Genomic DNA, 25,247 nt, shown 5'->3' with positions numbered 1-25,247 from the left:
CCTCTGGTAAGCTCCTTTACCGTCCAGGTGTGCCATAAACGCAATCAGATGCCTCCTGGCAGGCCAGATGAGGCCTTCTGTTGCTAGCAGAAGAAGCTGGATTAAACCTGAGGAGTGTTTTCAGGGCGGTATATGGAAGGAGCCATACTTGGAGACTTTTAATTGCAGTACAAATAACCATTGGATTAGTACAATTTGAAGTAAGAAACCCTTGTTGTATGTATTCACTTTCTCCAATGTGTTAGAACCTCAGTGTTGATTACTAAACCTGGAAAGTTTGTTAAGTTTTAAGGTGCTGCTTTCACTCTCTTCATTCCAGAAAAGGAGTAGAAAAAGCGTAACACCCCCTACCCCCTTGAATACTCTGGGTTGTAAGCAGAGGAGGGCTCTCTTGGTGCAAAAGTTGTCTTCCAAAGGTGTTCTTGCCAGCCCTGGTGTAAGGTCTTGGTGCAAGAAAGGCAGAGGTTTAGTGCTCCATCCTGTAGCCTATGGAGTCTGCTCCATTGTCAGAGTTTTTGCCTGCCTTGTATTACTTTTTTTTCCAGGGACAGGGGAAGATCTTGTAACTGGGAAGGTACAACAGTCCGTTCTTGGCTTGACCTCTGAAACCCAGCCTATGGCTTACAGGGAGAGCAGTGCTTACAGTGTGACCCCTATTGTAATCAAGAGGAGGCATTTAGTCCCCACACAAAAAAATGTGGGTGGCCCTGCAGGTCATTTACAACATCACTTGGTGCTGTCTGCCAGAGTGCTATATGTACTGCAGGAGTTGTGGTCTCCTGTTTGCAGGCAATCACACCCCTTGGCTCTGCTGAGACAGTAAATGCCATTTAATAACAAAGTAATTCTAGCTGGCAACTGGAAGGTGATTATGAAAGGATTTCTGGTAATGGGATTTATTTGTTCTCCTGTGAGCTGAGCATCTTGTATGTCTTTATGCCTCCAGCCAGAGTGTGCTCTAGCTGTAGGGAGAGGAAGCAGGGAACAGGGAGGTGTTGACAGGAACCCCCCCACCTTTCCTTTGTACATGTACAGTGCACAGCATTTCTAAACGATTCTCAGTGATATAAAAAAACACTATGTGAAGCAGATGAAGCCCTTCAGTCTGCATTTTGCAGAGTGAACATGATCCCAATCACTTGTCATTTCCCCATGCTGTAAGTGATTCAGTGATATGAGCTAGGTTCAGACTTGGGTCGACAGACAAGGTTAGGATCCCATACTGATGAGGGTTTTGTTCTGTTTCGTGGGCAGGTCGGCTATATCCAAGTTGGATCTGAGCACATGCTCATCCAGCCAGTGAACGCATCGGAGACCTCCTTCAGTGGGACAGAACACTTCATCCGGCGCAGACGAGCTGCCGCATCAAGCCAGCCCATGAAGGCACACGTTCCTCATGAGCACTGCAAGGTTGTGGCAGGTGAGCTTCAAGTGGCTCCAGAGAACAGGCATGAGTATGCAGTTGTGTTTTTAACTGCTCTTCTGCCAGATATGTCATTTTGTAAGTCAAGTACTCAGCAGCTGGAGCTCGTGAAAACCAGCATGTGTTAGTGAATCCTGCTGCTGCTGCAGGCAGGAGGAGTCACAGCACAAATACAAAAGCTATTGGGATGTAGGCTGTGGCATTCAGTTTGTGAGAAGAAAAACTTTCTGATGGGTCACAGTAGACTTCTGCTTTAACCCTGCAACATGATCGCTCTTAAGAAGGCGTTCACAATGTTTTTAGCCTTGCATTTCAGAGTCTGGAAAGTCTTACTTCAAACAATTTCCTATCATTTAATCACAAGTATTATCTGTGGAGTCCAGCTGCAGGGATCAAGCTCAGAACAGGATGAAGAGATACCTGGAGAGGGGAAGGGATGCACTGTTTCACTTGTAAAACAATCTACTTTCCTTTTCAGCTTCTCCCATGTCATCACTTTTACTCCTGTCTAGCAGAGCACATAAGCCATAACAGAGTATCTCAGGTCAACTGGGCAGGCTTCCTGTTTTTCAACTGCTTTTGTATTTGTTCATGTGCATTTGAAACTGTCATAAGTAGTTCACCAAGGTAACCTTTTTAGCTAGGAACTTGGGTTTGCTTTTTCTCCTTGGTATTTGACTCATCAAACTGAAGCTGTAGTTACCATGCTATGTGGCTTTTTGTTTCTTTGAGTGAAAACTTCTGAATTGTTTGCTTTAAGGTTTGGTGAGAAACATTTTTTTCCTCTTGCCTTGAGTTGGAGGGAATGAGCCTGTAGAGACTGCAAAGAAACTGTTCACAGGATGTTAGGGGTTGGAAGGGATCTTCAAGTCCAACCCACCTGCCAGAGCAGGACCATAGAATCCAGCACAGGTCACACAGGAACACATCCAGACAGGGCTGGAAATTCTCCAGAGAAGGAGACTCCACAACCACTCTGGGCAGCCTGTTCCAGTGCTCTGTGGCCCTTACAGTCAAGAAATTCTTCCTCATGTTGAGGTGGAACTTTCTGTGCTATAGTTTCCATCCATTGCCCCTTGTGCTATCACAGAGCACAAGTGAGCAGAGGCTGTCCCTGCCCCTTCCTTCCTGACCCCAGCCCTCAGCTACTGATAGACATTTATTAAATCCCCTCTCAGTCATCTCCTCTCCAGACTAAAAAGCCCCAGGGCTCTGACCCTTTCCTCATCAGGCAGTGCTCCAGTCAGTGTTAAGATATTTGGCTTTCCTCAGATGTTTGTGAACGCAGGCTTGAGGTCTGGGAGTCCAAAATGTGATAGCAACTCACACAGCTCTCCCTGAGCTAACTTTATCCTGGATATTGAAGGAGCAATCAGTGTGATAGCAGGGACCTGGGCAAACGAGGTGGTGGAGTGCTTGAGCAGTTTTTATCTGCCATGCTGTTCCACTGGCTGTGGATAGAGTAGCAGCTGAAATGCAGATGTGCCTTGTGTGTGTGAAGGTATTCTGGACCATACAACAACCTGTGAAGCAATTTCTAGTCCTTTGCTTAAATAGTGTAGCAGTGTGAGGTGTATTATTTCAGTGACGTGTCTGTAGTAGGACAAGGGTTGGGAGGTGAAGCAGCTTCCTGACAAATGGCAGTGCTTTAGATGTTCATTGTGTCTGGCAGTTAATAGTAGACATTCTCTGAGGCTCTGGGTTCAGCTTCCAGTCTCACATTCTCACACCTTGCCAGTGTTAGGGTCCTGGGCTTAAATCCTGTGGGTCTCCATGGGCGTGTGAGGTGCTGGTTGTGTGTTCCACATGGTCAGTCTTCAGTTGGGACCCAATGTAACAATGTGAAAATCGATTTCTAAAATCAAAATCAAAACCCAACAAAATGAAGATGGTTGTAGATCTGATTTTAAGCCCTAGCGTCCCCATTGGAACAGGAGACTGACAGTAAGCAGATCCAGTTCTTTAGTGATGATCTCCTGCCATCATTTTTCTCCTGTCTTTCACCTTCCTTCAATCAAGGCACCACTAGAAGGCCAGTAGCTTTACTATATTTTTGCAGCTGTATTGCACCCTGTTCATTTAGGTTGAAGATTTTTTTTTTGTTTGGTGTTAATAATAAACCATCTGTTGATATTTTTATTTCCTATATTTTTTCAAGAGAAAGTGGCTGAATAATCACTGGTCATATCCTGTCTTCTCCCATTGTTGAAGCCAAACAGATTATCAGCTAGTATAAACTGGCCTTCTGCAGAGTAATTGAATTTTATTCTTTCTGGAAATCTGACTGGGAGGGTATTTCTATTGAACTCTCTGAAATGTCACTTTAGGTTTCAGTGTGTGTCTCTGTATTCTGTTCTTTTTATTCTTCTCCTACCCCACCAATATTCCACCTTCTGACCTGCGTACTACATGGAGGCAGGTCAAGGTGTCTGTGCTCTTCTGCTGGGCTACCAAAGGGACAAAATGGAAAGCAGGACTAGCAGGTTCAAAGGGTACAGGAGTAAGACTAAATAAAAAGGCAGTAGTTGACTGGTCAGGAACAAGTGCTGTTGTTTGACATAAAGGGATGTGGCAGTAGTGGCATGCAGAAAAGGCTTCCTTACTGGGACCAGCTGTTGAAGCAGAGTTCTGAAGGAATTGTCTGAAGTAGGTGGCCATGGACATAAAGTTTGTATCTCTCTCTCTTGGTTTTTGTATTTAAGGAGCCTGTGTACTAGCAGATATGCCCTGTGTTTTCTCATAAGGTTTCGTCCTGGCTGGCACTGCTTGTTGGTAAATCCTGTCACCAGGACCTTTCTTTTCTCTAGTGTTGAGAATAGTTCAGTGGGTTTAGCATTATCTTGGGTTCAGACTAAGCCATTTTTTTTTTTTTAATTCCCTGAGTATGAAATCTTGGCTCCAGTTAGAGTTACAGATCCCCTATGTCTCTTTTAGAGGAAATCAGCACTGCTCTGATTTCCTAGCCAAGTAGTGTAGGTGCTGCAGCACTGCGTTCATGGAAAACACCTTACAAATTCTCACACTGTGAAATGAGACAGTCAGTACTTAAAGGCTGAATTGAACCCAAATCAGTCCAGGAAATCTGCCTCATCTTTTTGCCACTGAACCATCTGACCTTCTGTCTAAGGTCAGGGTGCAGAACTAAAACTTCCTCTTTGAAAAGAGGGACTAAAGGAAAGGAAATTGGGGTGACACTGGCTGATTACATGGGATCATAAATAGAAAGAGGAGGTAAGTGAGTACCAAGGTACAAGAACTGTAAAACACTAAAAGGGGGCACCGAAAAAGAGTCTTTCCAGTAGCACCCACTGCTTCCTGAAGGCATCTGGACACTCACTACATCTGTGCTTGGTCCAAAAGGGAATGTGAATAGACCCCATGGTTGCTACCTCCTCAGGTTGGTTCAGGTGTGACTGACAATCTGGTTGAGCTTGGGGGACCTCCTGGCATGGGCTAGGGGGACCCAGGATCTGACATGATGTGATTGCACTTAACACTGTGTTGTCAATAAGATTAATTACATATGTGTTAGGTTCCTAATCCACAGCCAGTCTGAGGAACTAGAATTCCCTCCTGCAAACAGAGTCGTTGAAGTTCTTCATATTTGTTGGGCTGAGAGCACACCTGCAGACCCCTGCACACTCTGGCTCATCTCATGCAGAGGTGGTGGCCAGGCCACGTGGGCTGAGTGTGTATCTGAGTTCCAAGGCAAGATGGAGGTTGGTAGTCTGATGTAGACTTTATTTAAGACTGTGGATCTTGTCTGTGATTGGATCTTTTCCTTCCTTGTGCTAGTTCAGAGGAAAAGCTAGGACTGGATTTGGGGAGAGCATGGTCTTCTCTAACTCTTTCATGGGACCAGGATAGCTGTAATTGCTTGCCCAGTAGGCAGGTGTAGAAAGTCTAGGATTTTGAGATTCCCTGCCCTGCACAGGGATCACACAGGAGTTTGCAAAGCAGCTGGGAGCAGAATCTGTATCCTTTGGGTGCTGATTGTTTCAGATAACTGCATGCTGGCTGTGCTCAAAAGGGAGCAGGGTACCCAGTTGCTGTGCACTGGGGAGTGCTGCTTGCTCCTGCCAACAGCCACCGCTTCAAGTAGCCCTGTCATAAAACAATGAAATTGCCCATGGGCGTTGCCACTTAAAGGCAGACTCCTGAATGTTTTCCATTGTTGTGGGAAAGAAATGTAAGTCATGGCTTTTAATAGGCTTAGCACGTTAACAACCTAATTGACTCCTGCCTGGTTTGGATTAACTTTTGTGCACAAGGAGTTTAGAACAAAAAAAAATAATCCTCTCTGACACACAAGAGGTCCGTTTCTACTGAAATTGTGTGGAAATGATGATTTAGGGCCATGCTTATAGAGTTCCTCCTGGGAAAAGTTCTCTTTACTATGGTACTCACCAGTGCTGGCGGAGTGATAGACTGATCAGGTTTGTACGAGAGGCTGTTTTTCACCGGCTTGTAATTTGCCTCGTACGGGCTACAACTTGGCAGGAGAGGATGGAGGTTGTAAATAGATGGGAAATATTTGCATGCTAAACATTTTAGATGCACATCCTGTGTTATAGAACAATATAGACAGAAAAATACAAATCTGTGTAACCACAAAATAGAAAAAGTATTTTTCAGAGCACAGAGCTGCTGTGCTAGGGCTTTTCCCAGTCCTTTGCTGTTCTTGTGCTTTATGAACAGAGAAGAATCCCCTTGAAAGAGATTCTCCTCTCAACATGTCATAATCCAGCAGTACCTGGCACAATGTGGGGCTGTTTGGGACTCTTATAAATAAAACAGAAAGCACCAGATGCTGAATTTTTAATGGTAGTTATTGATGGTGTATCATAAGAATTGAAACAGGGCTAAACTGCTCAATGGCCATTTTCTACTGGCAGCAGCGGTCCTGTGATAGATGAACTTGATTGATTGTAAAAAAAAAAAAAAAAGGTGCATGGTGGTGTGTAATGATTTGTCTGAGTATTTGTAGGTGGAGGAGGAAAGCATTTTAAGAAACCTGAATGAACCTAATCATGAAGTGCCACGTGTTGACACACTGAGGGGACAGAGAGCACACAGCTTTCCTCGTGTTCCACCCACAAGTGTGGTCCCTTCCTTGCAGACCCAAGCTGTGAGAGAAGAAAACTGAGCTGAACGGTTCCTTGGGGCTAGGTAACGCTGGCATTCTGGTTTGTACGTGGTTGTTAAAATCTCTAAACCAACTCCTTCACTCTAAGTGGCGTAACATGTCTTACAGCACTTAAAATTATTTTTAGAGCTGCAGGAGAACTTTGTGGGAGCTAAATTTCTCTTGGAATAATCTACATAAGAGGATTAATCTGGCAGTAGTCAGGAATGGGAAAGTACTTTGGGTCTTGCATGACTAAATCTCTGAGATTTGAATCTGAAAGTGCCTACTAATGGGTTAAAAAAAGTCCCAGGTCTGTGGATTCAGGGCTGATGCTTTAATTCCTTTGTTTATATTCTGAAATGCTCCAGCAGCAGAGGACAGATCCCATCACCATGGGCCAGGTGCTATTGTTAGTCATATGATATGTTTGTAGTATTATTTTTATCACCTGTCATCCAGTGGAGAAGGAGTTCAAGTCACAATGCGCATTTCTGCTCAGGCATGAACATAAGCCCCTGTGAGGCAAACAGAAAACCTATTAAAAGGTTTCCAGGTGCATATGCTGTGAGGGGGAAGGAAGGAAAGGTTGGGTTTCACTTGCTCTGAAGCATGGTGTCATGAGGAGCATGGGAAATAGCTTCACGCCAGTGATGTGAAACACTTCTTCAGGTCTCATCTTTAGACAGTAGGCTGCATCTGGGGTACAGCTATCACACAAATCTGCTATCACACACAGTCCTGATTCTACTGAACAAGTCTGACAACTTTCTTGTCAATGTTCTTAGACCAGTGGTCTTTCTGTAACTTTGTAATACATCTGATAAAGCTGTTTGCACATCACAGTATTCACCACACTCAGCTGCAATAAATGGAACAAGAGTACTTTAATTCATTTGCTGAGATCTGATCAAATATTTTGCAATTTTCCTGTGCCATCAAAGTATATGGAGGAGAAAAGTACTTCAGTGTTTCTTGGTGAGAGAAAATACCAGTGTTGAAGACAGAACCAAACCATGTTATGAAAGCATAGGGATCTCCTCTAATCATGTCATAAAACATTCAGTTTCTTTGGGAAAACTAAGTACTGCTATAACTTTTCCAAAGGTCTCCAGTGATGTATTAAAGTCTTGTTACATAGAAGAGATTTGATATGAAATACAGTCCAGGAGCATGAGAGCGAGCAGCTTGTCTTTGGAGGGAAGGCTGTTATTTCATGTTTATGATATATACCTTATAAATTACTCTTAACTGTGGGTTTGCTTTAAACCCTTTTGTCAGTTTAAATGAAGTGGTTTTCATTTAATGCTGATATGAAGTATATAGTGAAAACCAGAAAGGTCAGAATTTTAATTCACAAAATAACAGTGTGCTGCTTCTCTCTATAGTTGCTTCTCAACCTGTTTTAACAATTGGTCAAAGCTGGTAATGAATTAAGTAAGTGCTAGTATGCAGGTATCAAATGAAGGGAATGTTTTCCCCCAAGAGGTATAAATCCTCAACACGTTACTGCTACATTGCATTTCCCCATCCTTCATCATTGTCTCTTAGTTGTGTTTTGCTCTGCAGGTTTGATTTGGCCTGAAATAGCAGCTGTTATGGCCAAAAAAACATGTGCCCTAAAAATAGACAGATGTAATACAACCTGTATTAGTCCATATTAGGAAGCATCTGTTGAAGAACTAAAGCAAGGATTCCAGCAGTGGGCCATGCAGAAGAGGTAATGTGATGAAGTGTTTGCAAACACAGAGGTATTCCCTATGTCAGAAATTTAGCACTTTACCCATGGGAGTGTCTCTCTCTTGTGTGGATAAATCCCTTGGTTTCTCCAGGTCCCTGGTCTTCCAAACAGGGAGTCTGGAGTTTTCCTGTGTGATTGTTTCCTTATGGCTGATAAACAGCAGCCTTTTGGAGCAGTGCGCTGCTTACAAGTGTCCTTTTCCATCATGTGTGGCAAGTGAAGTCTGATTTCTAGTCTGTTCTGGCTGAAGTCCTCAGCATGAAGGCAGCATGGATAATGTGGAGCAGGAGAGACTCCAGTTTCTTCTTCCTTGACTGTCAAGGTGCAAAAGAGGCCAAAAAAGTGCAAAAGAGACCAAGAAAGAGGACATGCAAATATGCGTAGGGTATGGGGCAGGTTTTGCTTCTGATTAAAAGCTCTAAGCTTCCACTGAAGTGGTTTGCAATTATGAGGGATAGATCTTAGATGTCCCAGATGGTGAACCCAGGACTGAAGGCACAGAAAATGAGAGGTGACAGACTATAACCTCTGACTCTCAGATTCTGTATTTCAAATTAGGGCTACTAACTCTGAACTGACAGTGGCACCAAGAGCCTTTGGACCTGAAAGTTGCTCTATAAACTGTCAGTTTCTTTCTGGGCTGCTCTTGACATGTTTGTGTACATGAGGGATAAAAAATAGCTAATACACTGCTTTCTAATTCACGTGGACCTGCAGAGCCAGCACCATTATGGGAGGTGAACCCCTATTTTTTTACTGGAAGTAAACTGCCCTGCTTTCAAGGAGGTCCCTGCCACCTCTCTCAGGGCAGAGGTGAAATAGTGAGGTTGTACTGTAGGTGAGAAGCCCGTGGTTTGGTGAGCCCCTGAGCTCTTCCACCCTCAGCAGAAGCAATTGGAGTTTGGCTGTTAAAGCCCAGGATGGGTTGGTAAGGCTGGCAGTTGTCAAAACTTTGCAAACTAGGCATGTTTGCTAATTCCATAAGGTAAACTAAACCTAGAGGCCGATTATGCCATTTTTCAGTGTAGCTACAGCCAAGCATTTGGTAGTCCTGAAAACGCTGAAGTGGATTAAGACTGTGCTTTGTGATTGCACACAGATCTGCTGAGTTGAAGTGATCTGAACTGAGGAGTCTGAGTTCAGTCTTATGTATATCACTCCTTATCACTTGGACCTAATTGTGTTGGTATAACAGGATCTTCTGCCATGGCCCCAAACAAGTTGGGATCTTTGTGTGTCTGTTACAAAGGGGAACCCACAGCCAGTAAAAGACCAAATTGAATACAAGGTGAGAAATGGAAGCACAGAGCCCAAGAGGCAGTGGCAGAGCAGATACTTTCATTCCAACTTTAACAGCCTTGCCATTAAGTCATGCCCACTGTGCCTGATTTCTGTAACATTAAATTGTCTTCTCTCACTGTCTGACATGAACAAGTCCTTTCTAGCTGGCTGGAAAGCCTACAGTGAAGGGGTCCTTATGAAAGGAGATGAGTGAAGGTAGCTCAGGAGGTGGCAGTCTTTGGAATTCTGCTGACAACCTGATGAGTGAGCAGACAGATCATAGTACTGATCCTGTGCTGTGCTAGGGGCCAGACATTAAAGACAAAATCCTGGTGCATGCTGTGTTGATGGCTGAGGATGTTTTGCAGGAAAATAATATTTTAACTGATGTGTCCAAGCCACAGACAAACATGGATAACAGTATTTGCAACAGAGCCTCTGTGGTGTTTTGAGATGCAGCACGGAGTTCATGACTTCTGCCTCAAATTCTTGTTTGCTGCTGTGCCAGACAAATAGTCATGAACTTGTGATTTGGTATGAAAGTGTCTGTGTAAAGAAAAAAAAACAACAACAAAAAAACCCCCCAAAACAACAAACAAAACCAAACAAAACACCCAAACCCCGAAACACAAACAAGAAAGCAAGCCACTCAACCAAAACAAAGAAACAAAACCCCCAAACCAAATCAAATAAAACCCTGAAAGACCCAACCCCTAAAAAAAAAAAAAAACCAAACAAACCATTTTTGGGAGGCAGTTTAGGGAGCAATGGATCATTTTGTTTTGCAATAATTTTTTTTCCTACCAGTTGGTTCATGATTTGTCTGCCGTTCTAGTCAGAAAGCAATTGGATGTGCATGACCATTCTGTAGGATTTGGCATTAAAAATGAGAGGATAGCTCTCAGTCTGTGATCCCTGGATTTCAGGTTATCCACTGGCATCAGCTAGCTGTGATATGTGTGCAATCACAAGCTTTCAGTGGAGGTATAAAAGATCAGTGCACAGGGACAATTTTGTGTTGTGTCCTGACGGAGGTGAAGGGTGCTCCATGCTCCCATAGCTGGAAATAGATTGGGGAGTGCTGGCTGTGGCCACAGTTCCAATAGTGTCTGTTTTCAGTTTCCTCCTTCAGTCTTGCTTGTGTCTGCTCCAAGGTGGATGCCACAGGAAAGGTGTCAAGGAAGCATCTGTGTGGAGCAGGGGCCCTGGAGCTAAGTGTAGTTTCTTTTTGGTTTTTGTTCTTCCTTCAGGAGTTCAGTTTTGAAAATAATTTCTCTGTTGTTGTGTGGATGAAAACTGCAGCTGCAAGGTAACCAATGCAGCACAGAGCTTTGGATGTAAAGCCCACAGGAGGAGCAGGAGGAAGGGACTCTGCAGTTACAGCAAGAATGTGTCCATGAACTTTGAACTGGCCCTCTTCTTGTGCCTCTGGTGACCTCACAGCTCTGAGCGGTCCCATGATCTGTGGTTGCTCTTTGAGCTCAGGCTGTGTTAGCACATCTTCTTTAGTGGGCTGAATTCTGCAGCAAATATTTTGTCACCCTGGAAGTTTCAGGTATTTAAGGCAGTTCGAATTTGTCTTGCTTCCAACAGTGAGCAGCTGTATCCCCAGGCTGAGCAAACAAGGTGCTGGCAAATACTTTGTGGGCACCCACCATGGTGTTGCTGTGCAGCCTGTCTTTTGAAGAAGCTGTTCTCTTCATGGTTGGGAAACAGCTCTGCTGTCAGATCCAAACATGAGGAGTAGATTGATTGAACTGTAGCGTATTTCCCATGATGTGTTTTTAAATCATAGACACTCTTCTCTGTGTTTCAACCCACCACCCTTCATCTTGCTTCAAACTAAGAAGGAAACTTGCCGGTATTCTGTTTGGATTTTGCTTTTGCTCTGGTCTTGAGATGCAAATGCTGCTGCTGCTGCTGCCTTTGACATTCTGTTTTACTTCCTTCCTGGCCTCCACCTTAGACCTTGCCTTCCTGATTTGAAATTAAATTAAATCAAATGACTATGCTAGATTTGAGGACTTCTTTGGAATTGATGCAGGATTGAGATTAAACAGCAATGCTCAAGAGGCATAGATGCATAATGATCTTTTAAACACAGAATTGATAGCTTTTGGAGAGGTGTTTGTGTCCTGCTCCATGGCATCCTTTCTGTCTGATAATTTAGCAAACTTTCACTTCCTCTAACTTACATGTGGTTTTAAGTTAACTAATAAACATACACCTCAAAAATTTCCTTTCTTTATTTGTAGGCTCAGTTTGTATGCAGGATCTCCTTTATCTTTCTGTTTTGCTTTGGAGAGGTGATAAGTTTTGCTTTTAAGTGAAACTAATAAAACTCATCTAATGTGAGTACTAATGAAAGGTTCTCCAGAAACTCCTGGGCTGTAGGGAAAACTAAGGGTAGCTGTTTGCCCCACTCGTGCACTCCCTCTGCCTTTTTATGCTGCTGAAGTAACAGCATAAAGGAAAACAAGTAGTTCTCCGTGTGGAGGTATATAGAGTCATTAAAGAGGTCATGGGTGGAGGGAAGTTAGCAGAGGGTTTCCTGAGGAAGAACTGAACAGGATTTTTGAGGCAGGAAAAAATAAAAGAGCTTCTAGGGAGAAATCTGGTCTTGCAGAAAGGACTCTGCAATTTGACTTTTATTTGGGGCTTTTGTTGAACTGCATCCAGAAACTTTCAGTAGGTTTAGCTAGAATGAGGTAGCTAAAATTGCAAAGGGAGAGACTAGGAGAGAGACAAGTGGAAGAAAAGCGGAAAGCTGTAGGAGAAGAGTTTGCTTTTTAGATGAGTCTGGGAAATACTGTTGGAAGACAGGTAGGAGCAGCAGGAGGAAGAGGCTCTACAGTTACAGCAAGAATGTGCCAAAACCCAGACAGTGCTAGTCAGGGTTTTTGGTGTTTAATAGGAAAAGGTCATTTGAGAGAGAGTTGCTTTGGAATTGTACTCTGTTGAGTTGCCATAAAAAGCAGTGAACACAAGGAGCTTTCTACTGAGGCTCTGTTGTGCTTCTGATGATGGTAGAGACTGGGGGGTTTTGCTCTTCTGAGGAAAATTTTGAAGACTGCTGGACTTCAGAATGTGGTATGATGGTGTTCCCTTGCAGGTGACTAGCTAAGGAAAGGTAAGGCCCTGTAAATAAAGGCCAGCTAATGAGCTTGGGCAATGTTATTTCCACTTTATACTTGGGATCTGGGAGTGTATTGCCCTTCCCCCCCCCCCCCCCCCCCCGCCCCAACAGTTGTGAATTCTGTGGAATTTTTGGCCAGATAGACTGTGTAATACATTGTCAAAGTGACTGGCAAAGAGTAATGTCCCCTGTGCCTAGTGACCCACAGCGTGTACGTGCTGCGTTGGAGATTGACTGTTTCAGCTCCATATTTCACATGAAATCCTCTGACCTCTCAGGCAGGGAACACCTGACTCTAAAATAGTGTGCAGTTTGGTTATGTATGCTCCCTGCAATGTAAACTCTTCTGACAGGCCCCTGCCCATGTTTTATGGCCTCTTATGCCTTCACACTAACACTTAACATCTGCACCACAAAATTTGTAACATCAATTTATTCAAATAAAGAATCCGCCAAGCATTTAATCCTTGTTTTAATGGCTGATGTTTATTTTACTTTGGGATTTTGTGTATTCATGGAGGGATTATCTGCCTATATTCCATGAATCGTGAGGGGCAGGAGTGGAACTTCTCTGTGCTGGCTTTTTCTGAAGTGAAGCTGGATGGATACCTCAAGTGTGAGCTGCAGATGAATGTAGTGAGGACTTTTACTATTGGTTATGGATCTTTTTCTCCTCTTCATCAAATGTCTGAGATATGGGATGTGTGTTTCTTATGTTCCATTTGTAATAGTTCATCTATGCAAATGACAGTTGTGTTTGCTCCATGATTATGCTGGAAAACTGTTTGTGTGTGTGGTGGGCAGGAAGGTGCAAGTGGAGACTGGTCTGAAAGTATCCCTCTGCAAGGACAAAAAAAGCCAGGAAGGATCAAGAAGTTACACTAGAGAGGAGCTACAAACTCAAAAAGGGAAAGAAAAAGGGACCCACACGCTCACTCCTCTGTTCAAATAGTTTGTGCTCCTTTGCCTCATCTCTTCTGCAGTGTTTCATCAGTGACCACCTGGGCTCTTTGTAGGCTCCCTTGAGTCCATTATATGTTTTAAGTGGTTGGTAAGCTTACACTTGGACAATGTGAGGGAGAGGATGAGAGTAAGAGCACAGATTCTCCAAGTTAGGTCACTTTGGCTGTGTTTCTAGGCAGGACTGTGGGGTGGTAGTTTTCCACATAGAAACTCTAATCCCTACCACCCAGTGGAAAGCAGCCAATCCATAGCTTCGAGTAAAACTCATGGAGGAATGGGGGCCAGCGGAGGCTTTGTGTGAACCAAGACTACCCAGCAATTTGCCAGAGCTTTACTCTGCTGCTCTCCAGAAATCGCACCTTCCAGAGGGCTGTACAGCTGCCTTCTGCAAAGAGGTGCTGAGTGGAACTGGCACAGCCTCAGCAGTTCCTTCATCTGCCTCTAAAGGAGGGACCATACTGGGCAATCCCATGGCAAATGACCTCTTCTCCCTGGAGGGCAAGTTACAGTCTAGCATAGTGGGTTCCTTCCCTGACACAAATGGCTTCTTTTCCACCAAAAAGGAGATTGTTGAAATGAAAACATTAATTTATTTTCTTTCACTTAAGCCTTTTTACACAACTCATTCAATGACAGACTCAAACTCACTTGAGTCTAGGCTTAGCCCCCTGTAAGGGCAGCTTCTGTGTAGTTTGGAGATTTACACCAGCTGAATGCTTTTAATTTATTAGGGAATTACCAAATTAAGAATTCAATGAAGAAGTGCTGTTACTTCCAGAAAGGTTCTGATTGTTAGCAGCAAGATCCAAAAGGTTCTTAGTGCAGTAATTTACCTTTTCTTCCATTTTTCTCTGCTTTATTTCCTGGTATTCAAACAATAACCTTAGAAATACTGCAGCTAAAGGTGCGTGGCTATGCAGAAGATGAGATTAATTAAGTTAATAAACAAACGAATGAACATGGAAGCTTTGTTACAGAAATGTGGTGAAGTCATCTCCTTTTCGTAGTTGGCAAATTGAAGGTGCATTCATCTTCCCTTCTTTCTGGTGTAGTCATTCCATTTTATTTTATGGCCTTGCTAAAGTGCTTAGAAACGTGGAGATCCCCTGCTCTGCAGCAGCTTTGTCATAATTGCTGACTTTTCTTTAGCTGTCCTGCAGTCCATGTAACAACAAGCCTTAGAACTTGTTTATTTTCATCTTTGCTGCTGGCATGTAACTTCCATTATTTATGAGCACCCTATGTTTTCATTTTTCACTTGTCTGTAGGCTCCTGTCTGCCTTTTCAGACCCAGGGGATTATTTCCACACTCTTTTAAAAAAGATTCAAATCAAATTTCATGGTTGTTTTCTCAGTTTAAAATATGTACCAAGTGTTGACAGTTGATGCCTTGGGCAGAAAAGCTTGTACAGAGCTATCCTGGCTGACTGCTAGACAACTCAGAACAGGGAGATGGGATGGACATGTGCATACTGACATGACAGAAAATGTATGAATGAGCAGGAGGCAGGGAGGGCTTTGAGGGGCTTACAGCTGATGGAGTTTATTACCCTGAGTACCAGAGGGTCAGTCAGGGAAAAGTAGTAAGCTGGATGTTAGCAGATACTAGCCTGGGAAAGAAGGGAAAGTCAAGCTGAGTTGTTTAAGCAAGCTGATAAAAAGGCTGTGGGAAAACAGGACCATGAACTCTAACTCGGATCTGCTGAACGGTGCTTTGCTAAGAGAAGATCTCAGGTTAAACCTACAGAAAATTAAAGTGGTGCTCTGCTCTGGGAGATGAGTAGCATGTGTAGTGTGACATAGCCATTGTGGTGCATCCCATGTCACTGTTGCACCACATGTTGTGTATATGCTTTTCCAGGACCTGTTGTGTGTTCTGCTCCCCTTTGCATTGGAAGAAATCAGCATTTAATATCAGTGCCAGTATCTTATCCATAGTATATTGCAGGCTGAGCAGGAAGCAGATGTAATTTCAGTGAACTTGGCAGTTTGTTTCTTACTGCAAAATAAATTTGTTTTAATGACTTCATTTGCTTTTCTTTCATTTTACAATTGGAAACATGAATACTTTTTTGTGACTGCAATAAAGTGAGTGGATTCAGTTTCAGATCTGAACTTAATTTCTCCTTTGTTCATGCCTGGACTGATTTGCACATCTGCCTTCGAGCTGTGAAACACATTTCACCTTCCAGTTCAGAAGACAACAATATCTTAATCCCTTGGTTTGGAGGAAGGGAGGTTTAACTTCTGCTGTAGTTTTTATGCTAATAGTATCTGACCACTGCTTCACTTTCTAGTTCTTAGAATGGGTCCTTTTCACAGGTTCTTGTAACTGAAGTTCACTAAAGATCATCTGGCCTAGGGAGTCCCCTGCTTTTGGTTCACAGACCACAGTGAAGGGGCATGTGAGCTCTGCACGTAGGTGGCCGTCGACTGCAGCTGCTGGTGCTCAGGTCAATAGCAATAAATGAGCAAAGAAAGCTTGAGAAGGTCTTATCTAGCCTGACCTTCTGCACTTCTGGGTTTCATCCAGAGACTTCCACAGTTGGCCAATATTGCATGTTCCAAACCAATCTGACTAAATTTAAACATTTTGAGACTCTATCCTGTGTTCTGTTATGTTGCTCCAGTGATTCTGGTAGCGAGTAATGCAACTGATGGAAATACTGATGCCAGGAATGGCTTACAACTTCCCTGTCTGAGGAGAACCTGCACAGTCCAGAGTGCATCCCAAAGCAGTCTCCTATCCTAAAGCTTTCTTCGACAGATTTTTCCTTAATTAGTGCTTGTTCCTTTACAGTGGAATGTTAGTCCTTTCACAAGCAAGATTTCCAATTCTGAAATTGTTGCTTTTCTGGATTTCTTCTCTTTTCCCATCCTCTTTGCTATTTCCATGTGATATTGGGGTCTCATACACGTTGCTCTCTACAACTTCCTGGAAGGAGGTGGTATCGAGGAGGGTGGTGGTCTCTTCTTCCTAGTAACAGGCAGTAGGATGACAGGAAATGGTCTCAAGTTGCACCAGTGGAGGTTTAGGTTGGATATTAGAAGAAACTTCCTCACTGAAAGAGTTCTCAAACACTGGAATAGACTCCCCGGGGAGGTGGTTGAATCCCCAACCCTAGAGGTGTTTAAAAGATGCAGAGATGTGGTTTTAAATGACATGTTTTAGCACCAGACTTGATAGAGTTAGAGAACAGTTGGACTCAATGATCTTAAAGGTCTTGTCCAACCAAGACAATTCTATGGTTCTGTGAATCTGCCCACAGAGGTCCAGATGTACTTGCAATGGAACCTCTTGGTTGCTTCTTTTAATCAGCAAAGAACACTTTAATTAAAGGTCGCTGCAACCTGACTGTGCACAAGAATGTTTGTTGAAAAGGGTGCAAATGTTTTATTATGATCTGCCAGCCTTAATAAGTATCTTGACTTTTAGAAAAGAAGAGACAAAAGAAAATGAAATCAATCAGTGACTGGAGGGAGAGAAGAAATGCCATTCGACTTACCAGTGAGTACACAGTGGAAACTCTGGTGGTGGCAGATGCTGATATGGTCCAATACCATGGTGCAGAGGCTGCCCAAAGATTCATCCTCACAGTTATGAATATGGTAAGTAGATTCCTTACTCTTAGAAGAAGCAGGAACAGTAAATGGACCATGTCCAGGGAATGTTAAAGCTATTTTCCTTGGCAGATGAAGTGGGTAACTGTTTTGAGCTTGAGGTACAAGGAAAGTTTTTGGGGTTTGTGGCTCTTCTCCCCAATATGTGTGATTCTTCTATATGCCTAAGGACATCACAATAAAACTGAAATGGCAAGTTTCCAGTTAAGAAATGTTCCATAATTGTTCAGGAGTGGTCTTTTCTACTGTATATATACTGCTACGGTTTACCTTGGAAGAGGGTATCCCAAAATGGATAGATTGTCTTTTCTGATACAATGTTTCTTGGGTTCCTAAATATTTGCATGTCACAGATATGCTGCAAGACATTGTTCTGTGGGTTGTTGTCGTAAGACACTCAAAGTGTTACGGAAGACAGGATTCATACTGATTTCCAGCAGAAAACCTGGTTTGAAGTCAGTTAGGAACACTTTCAATTCTTGACTTTTATGGAATGAAAATAGCAGCCTCCCTTGCTGTAGAAAACATGGCAACTTACCACCAAACTACCAGCTGATCCTGTTGTCTTTACCCCAAGGCCTCTTGTGCTATGTGAAGTGGCACTGATCATACCTCTGAGTAGTTGATGGAGTTGGGCTTTAGAAGCATTCTAGAAATTCTGCAGGGAATCTTCCAGGAATGAGGAGAGCCTTTTGAAATGGCAAGCTCCTCTGAAGTGTGGGTGTTCATTTGCTAGCTGTCTTAGCAGTTAACCTTCCATCGTGGCTGATGAAGGAACACAAAGCCTCTCACACTGAATGCTCACTCACTTGTTGGCAGTGCCAATAAAGAGATAATGGCTAAATTGGATGTAAACACTGAAAACCTGGCTCAGAGACAGCAGAGGTCCTTCCAGAGGAATTTGCACAAGGAAGACATGGAGGAAGCTTGTATTCCTCTGAAACATCCAGGAACAAGCTCATTATCCTGACTACTGCTCTGTTGTTGTTCATGAGCAGCAAATTGGCTTGGCAAAAAACCATAACAGTTCTTAACAGTAAGTGACTGGTCATGCCTCACAGTGGAGAGCTGAGTGATGGGTGCTCGGTACAAAATCCATCCGTGGGACAACAGCTTTTTAAAAGGTCTTGTATTCTTCATCAAGCAGTGGTGTGAGAGAGCTCTCCTGTAGAGAAATGCTTTGCTTATTAAGCAGGGAGTTTAAGTAGTCTGTTCCATTAACAAGCTGCTTTTCTGTGTCCCTTCCTCTACCTTTTATTCTGCCTTCTAGCATGCTGTCACAATAGTCTTTTAATAGGGCTTTGTTGTGTCTACATTTGTTTGGATTGGTTTGTAGGAACTCTTCCAACAAATTCATTCATATCACTGTCACTTCAGGGTCTACTTACCTGTGTTTAAGGATTGCCTGCTGGGGCCACAAGTGCTTTAGTCTTCTCAAAGCCACAGTCCTCCAACTTTAAATTCATACACCAGTTTTGCAGTGAGTAGGCAACTTTGGACAAATCTGCTTCTCAAGTCACTTTTTGAGCTGACAGAAACATGTACTTAGATGTAATGAACGTATCAAGGCTGAGTCTCTTCCTTATGTCAGATGCTTGGGACCTCAAGAAGGGTGGTGAATACTTGTTGTTGCAGTGGTAGCCCGAGGGTCCTCTGCCACTGTGTCCCACAGTTCTGCTGAGGCTGGGACAGGGCATTATTGCTGTGAGAGTTTCTAAAACATGTCTAATCATCTGTCTTGAGGACCATGCCAAAGGTCAATTATTTCAGTGTAGTCTTAGTGCATTTCTATATTGTGTAGCTTTATCAGCTGGGAAGATCGTTAGGGTTAAGACCAAGTCCTGAACAAAAGGTGGCTGTGGATAGTGTTGGCTGTGCAGGCTGAGGAGTACTGCAGAACAATCTCAGCGACATCAGCTTGCCAGGTGTGAATGTGTGGAAAGGTGCTGATAGATGGACTGGGTTCTCTAAACCCATTTACTGAACAAATACTGAAACTTAATTTCCAGTGGATTTGGCTGATGGGCTTTTAAGCTGGGTTCTGATGCTGTAGTGTGAGCTCACCCCTTTATTAAACACTAGAGAGTGCAAGGGAAGAGGACTCTTGGCTGAGGAGTACATTTATCTGACATCTCCTAAGATTCAAAGTCCAGCTGAAATTCTTCCCACGGTTAATCATTGCTCCTATGGGCTCACCTCTGTGGTTTTTCTGATGTCTGATAGGATTGGAATTTATTTCAGTTTTTCAGCCTTCAGATGAGCACTGACAGGGTCTTTTTCTGACCACCTACATTCCCACACTTGTAGGAACATAATATCTTACAAGCCTCTACCTCCCTGAGGAAACTGTTTGTGAGTGGTGGGCAAGATCAGAAAATACTGAGAATAATAACACATAGATGGCATTATTGCATAACTCCTTTATTTTGAGGTTGAAAACCAAAGGGAAATTCAAGGAAATCAAATGGAACTTTTACATTCCCTTTATCAAAATGAAAGCTGATCTTTAGACCAGCACGAGAGGCTGAAAAGTAATAGAGAAAATTTTTTCAGGAAGAGATGGGACAGTCTTGTGGTTTGCATAGGCCTTAGTGGAACTCTTCACTCAGCCACGCTCTTTAGCAGTGCCTGAGGCAGCCATGGTGAATCTTTGTGTGGTAGTTTCTCATGTGCAAAACTGTGGTATGAGCAATAGCTGAGCCCTAAGTCCTTAGGGCAACATCTGCTATGTCCTTCTGTGGTGCAGGACCAGTGGTGCTCTAAGTAACCATGCAAAAGAAGGCCTCCTGGCTGCTTAGGATCTGTGCTTCCTGCCTGCCTCCATGCAGCTTCTGTCAGCCTTCAGCAACTGTTAGCTGGGGAACAGGATCTGCCCATTGATATTAGGCAGTGCTTATTCACTGCAGGATGGCGGGCTGCCTCTAAAAGAAACCAGAATGTTAATTTTGGCTTGGATGCTTGCATTTGAGCAAATAGAACATTACTGGTCAGGGGTGTATTAGCTTAACTTCTCTCTGTAAGTCATTACGTTTACTGTCAAACCACAAAACAAGCATTAAGAGGCCTTATTAATGCATTTTATATTTATAGATATTTTAAATAAAGTGATCTGCCTTAAAGTATTTAATATATATTTATGTTACAAGAATTTCTGAAGCGGAAAAAAGAGTGAGCGTTACAAAATACTGGTTTATTGCTCCCTTGCTAAATGAGAATCTTAGGGGAAAAACCCCCACCACCCTCCTCTAGAATAACAGCTAAGAAACAGAGCAAACCCTTTTTGCAACCCAGAAATACCAGTTAGAACTTCATATAGCAAATGTTGTGTTTTCAGTAATATTCTGTGGTTCTGACCATTCCCCTGAACAGAGGATAGATTCAAGGTGCTTGTTCATACCCTTCTTCAGTAGTTGCCAGTGTCTAGAGCTTCCTCTGAATTCCCAAAGGAAATACCTTTGTAGTAAAACATGCTTATTTTGCTCACTCATTCTGTTAGGCTGCATCTGCCTACTGTACTTTCTCATTGCATTTCATCCATGTGGAGGCTATTTGGATGGATGCTCTGTTTCTTAGTAAGTCCTGTGCTTCGCTTGTGATAATTCCTGGCTTCATCTAAACTGAACTTCAGGCTTCTCAGCCAGCAATTAGAAGACCAACACATTGGCTTTCTCTTTTCCTCTCTGCTGTGTTTCTGTGTATCTGCTTGTAATAGCTGCCATTTTGGGCTTGCTTCAGGAGCAGGTTCTGGTGCATGAGTCATGCACTGCTTTCAGTGCAGAAGTTTTATCCTTTTGTTTCCTCTTGTGCTTTCCGTTCATGTGAGAGAAATGGCCAGTAAAGGAGATTCTTTGTCTTATAGGCAGTTCACCTGCACTCTACAGTGGCTGGTCTTCATGACTTATACTTTCAGCTTCCTGGAGAAACCTCTATTCAAACGATTCTGAAGTGTATGATAAATGAGGTATTGAGACCCTTTGGAAAGTTCTGTCCCTGGCCATAGTGTTCTTAATGATGGGGAGCGACTGGTTTCCACTAGTACCTGAACAGCGTGTTGTGAATTTTGGCTTCTTGCAACTGTGCAGAGCTTCCTGGTGGACAAGAAGCTCAACATGAGCTGTCAGTGTGCACTTGCAGCCCAGAAAGCCAACCAGATCCTGGGCTGCATCAAGAGAAGTGTGGCCAGCAGGTCGAGGGAGGTGATTCTCCCCCTCTACTCAGCTCTGGTGAAACCCCACCTGGAGTACTGCATCCAGCTCTGGAGCCCCTATTACAAGAGGGATCTGGACATGCTGGAAGGTGTCCAGAGAAGGCCCACCAGGATGATCAGAGGGCTGGAGCTGCTCAGCTGTGAGGAGAGACTGAAAGAGTTGGGGCTGTTCAGTCTGGAGAAGAGAAGGCTCCGAGGTTACCTTATTGTGGCCTTCCAGTATCTGAAGGGGGCCTACAAGAAAGCTGGGGAGGGACTTTTTAGGGTATCAGGTAGTGATAGGACTGGGGGAATGGAATAAAGCTGGAAGTGGGGAGATTCAGGCTGGACGTGAGGAAGAAGTTCTTCCCCATGAGAGTTGTGAGAGCCTGGAATGGGTTGTCCAGGGAGTGGTTGGGGCCCCATCCCTGGAGGTGTTTAAGGCCAGGCTGGATGAGGCTCTGGCCAGCCTGATGTAGTGTGAGGTGTCCCTGCCCATGGCACGGGGGTTGGAACTGGATGATCCTTGTGGTCCCTTCCAACCCTGACTGATTCTGTGGTTCCTTTGCAACCCAAGTCCCACTGGGACTGACCCTCTGGGTAAATTCAGACATGTCTGAATTGCCAAGACTGCAGTATAATAATTTAAAAGCTGCTTTCTATGGCTTTAAATGCATGACAAAAAGAGTTGGTTTGGGGATTGTTTTTTCTCTCCTAAGTGCATTTTTGGCGGTTTTGAAATAAATTACAACCGTGGCTTGGTTTTGAGCTTGCCTTTTTTGAGAGAATACAGCATGTGGGGGGAACGTTACTGTAGTATGTGTTAGTACTCCTGCAGCTATTGCTAAGCCGTGCCATTAGTGTGGAAGCTCTTTGCAGCAGCAAGCAATAACTTGGAGTTTGTGATCTGTAAGATGTCATTAAGAGGGAAAATTTTGATGTTCTTCAGGAATAATGCTGGCTTGCTCTCTGAAGCCTTATGAGGGTTTTTTCTGTGTTAAAGAAGCAGATAAAATAATTTTTATCATGAATGCATTGATGGGTTTATATTTCTGTGGTCTTGGAAGCTGGCATATTGAAGCTATAGAGCTGCCACTGATAATCAGCTCCCTTTCTCTGATCTGGAATTTTCATGATGGGGACAGAGTAAGAGAAAGGAGTATAAGTATTTAATCACTGTCTACAGATTTCTCTTTTCACTCCAGTAGCCCCAAGAGAAAGAGTTATGTCAACTGTATCTTATAAAGAGCCACGAATATGTTCTTTTTCATAATGTTTAATGGGGTAATTTGGAAGCTTGGCTTTAGGTAGGTGTTAGAAATCCTGTAGCACTTTTCAAAACAAGTGAAAGACAACCTCAGTAACCTGACTACAGCTTCTGCTGTCCAAATGTCGTCCTGCAGCCAAGGCAATGGGGAGGCTCTTTCTTGAGTACAATGCTTAGGGAATTAAAAAGGAAAAAGTCAATTTACCCTCAGGGCTGCTGTTCTGATTTCTAAAACATCTGAAACACACACGTTTCCTTCCCACCATCCACCTGCCTAGGAAGCTCTTGAGAATTAAAAAGAATGAAACTGATGTACTTTAGTTCCTCTTTTAGCTCAATTCCTTATGTATGGGTTGTGCTTTATGCTGGGGCAGGCCTGGACAGCTCATGCCAAAATTGTATTTATTCTGTCTCTTCCATGTCAAAGGAGAAAGAAAGGCAGGAGGAGTTGAAACAGAGAAGAATGGTTCAGGCTTCAAACTTTTCTGGTTTTTTTTTCTAGGTCATTTTGTGCAGTTAAGCTCTGTCAGAAAAATGCAGGTAGAGGGAGATGTCAGAGATGGGATTTACGCTTTTTCTGTTTTTTCTGCACTTCCCCTTACATTTTTCTGTCTGTTTTGTATGCCATTCCTTTTTCTGTTCCCAAAGCTCACCCTTTCTACTTTTGGTGATTTCTCACACAATGGAAGACAATACAGTGTAGAAGCTGGTAATCAGTAATCAAGATCAGACTTCAGCCACACTGACAACTTTTCACATCCCTTAGCTTTAGCCTAATGACCAAGAACCTCTGTTGCTCTTCCAGCCACGCTGCTTTGTGATGCTGTAGTGGTGTCCTAAACCAGTAACCTTAGCATTTGGTTCCACAGCAGTGTTAGCGGGTTTCATGCAGCCAATGTTTGTGTTCCCAGCTGTCTCATTTTATCAAAAAGTTCTAAAATACCGCTAATATTTTTACTTTTCCCCATTTGGAAGTGGTCACAGCAGCCTCAAGGATGTGATCCAATTGCAGGCTTGAGGAAGGGTGGCCCACAGCATTGCGAGTGGGAAGGGAGGTGTCTGTGAGTCAGTCTCTCTATTAATGCATGCTGTCCATGCAGCAGGAATTCTTGAGAGCATCTGTGCTGGGAAATCCCATTCCTCCTCACCTGGTACCAGTTATCCCAGCCACCTCATTTGGCTCATGTGCTGATGAGAGCCAGTCAGACGTGGTGTCCAAACAGCTTTGACATGCCAAGTCTGTGGGTGATGGTTTCCTTGTAGGCTAGGTGAGAAGAATCACAGAGTAATGGGTGTTGGAAGGAACCTCTGGAGATCATCCAGTCCAAGCCCCTGCTAAAGCAGGGTCACCCACAGCAGCTTGCCCAGGATTGCAGCGTCCAGGTGGGTTTGAAATCTCTCCAGAGAAGATTCTACAGTCTCTCTGGGCAGCCTGGCCATGGCTCTGGCAATCTCGCAGGAAAGAAGCTTCTCCTCACGTTCAGAGGAAGCTCCTTGGTTCCAGTTTGTGCCCATTGCCCCTTATCCTGTTGCTGGGCACCACTGAAAGAAGTCTGGCCCCATCCTCTTGGCATTGGCCCTTTAGCTATTAATAAGCATTGATCAGAAGGTGGTTGCTGTATTGATGGAATCCAATTCCCAGCAGGAAAGACTTATGGATTTGAATTATTTTTTTTTTTATTTGAAAGACACTTGGATTCTGTGATAATGCTTCCTTCGGGCACAGTCTGCCTTGCACAGTCTGGTCTAACACTGGCTGTGTGCTGTGGATAACCTGTGCTGAACTCGGCCTGATATTTTTTCATCAAGGTATTTGAGGTCTGGTTGTCTCCTCACAGCCTTAAAGCCAGTGATTTGAGACCATTTGGGCCTCCATTTCCAAGGACAGGTGTGCAGGCTGCAGCCGCAGGGCAGGCCTGGAGGCGCCTCTCTGAGGAGAACCCCAGGTGGCACCGAGCTGGACACAGCCGGTTCCAGCCGGCTGGGCACTGGCCTCACCAGAGCACACAGCAGAGCCCCTCAGGAAAGCTGCTGGCACCTGTGTGAACAACGTTGTTAAGAAAGAGTAAAAGGCTGCAGAGGAAAAAAGTGTGTGGAAAATTCGGTGTGAGCAGCCAGGTCAGAGGAGGAGGTGCTCCAGGAGCTGGAGCAGAGGTTATCTGCAGCCTGTGGAAGGACCATGGTGAGGCAGGTCCTTGAGGACTGTTGTGGCCTGTGGGCATGAGCCAGCACTGGACCAGGTTCTCCTGGTGGGAACTGTGGCCCATGGAGAAGAGCCTGAGGAGAAAGGAAGAGCAGAGAGGAGCTGTTAGGGACTGATCACATCCCCCTGCAGAGCTCGGGGTCAGGAGGGACGAGGCAGAGGTGTCAGGAATGGAGAAGTAAAGCTGAGCCTAGAAAAAAGTGATGAGATGAGATGAGGGCAAAGCATCGTTTTCATTTATCTTTGTTTTTCTCTATACAAATTATTTTAGTTGGCAATAAATTTTCCCTGAGTCGTGTTT

General features: G+C 43.8%; 1 protein-coding gene across 1 annotated transcript in view; it reads left to right on the top strand.

Moving 5' to 3' along the window:
* ADAMTS17 (ADAM metallopeptidase with thrombospondin type 1 motif 17) overlaps positions 1–25,247 on the top strand; it is a 180,768-nt gene that overhangs the window by 9,316 nt on the left and 146,205 nt on the right. Inside the window, exons 3-4 of the mRNA XM_054388055.1 lie at positions 1,255–1,420; positions 17,106–17,278. Of these exons, the coding sequence (XP_054244030.1) occupies positions 1,255–1,420; positions 17,106–17,278 (339 nt within the window). The remainder of the gene's footprint in view (positions 1–1,254; positions 1,421–17,105; positions 17,279–25,247) is intronic.

This window comes from Indicator indicator, chromosome 16, assembly GCF_027791375.1.
Source record: "Indicator indicator isolate 239-I01 chromosome 16, UM_Iind_1.1, whole genome shotgun sequence".
Classification (NCBI taxonomy): domain Eukaryota; kingdom Metazoa; phylum Chordata; class Aves; order Piciformes; family Indicatoridae; genus Indicator; species Indicator indicator.
The sequence above is the reverse complement of the archived record's forward strand: the minus strand, read 5'-3'. Positions and strand labels throughout refer to the sequence as shown.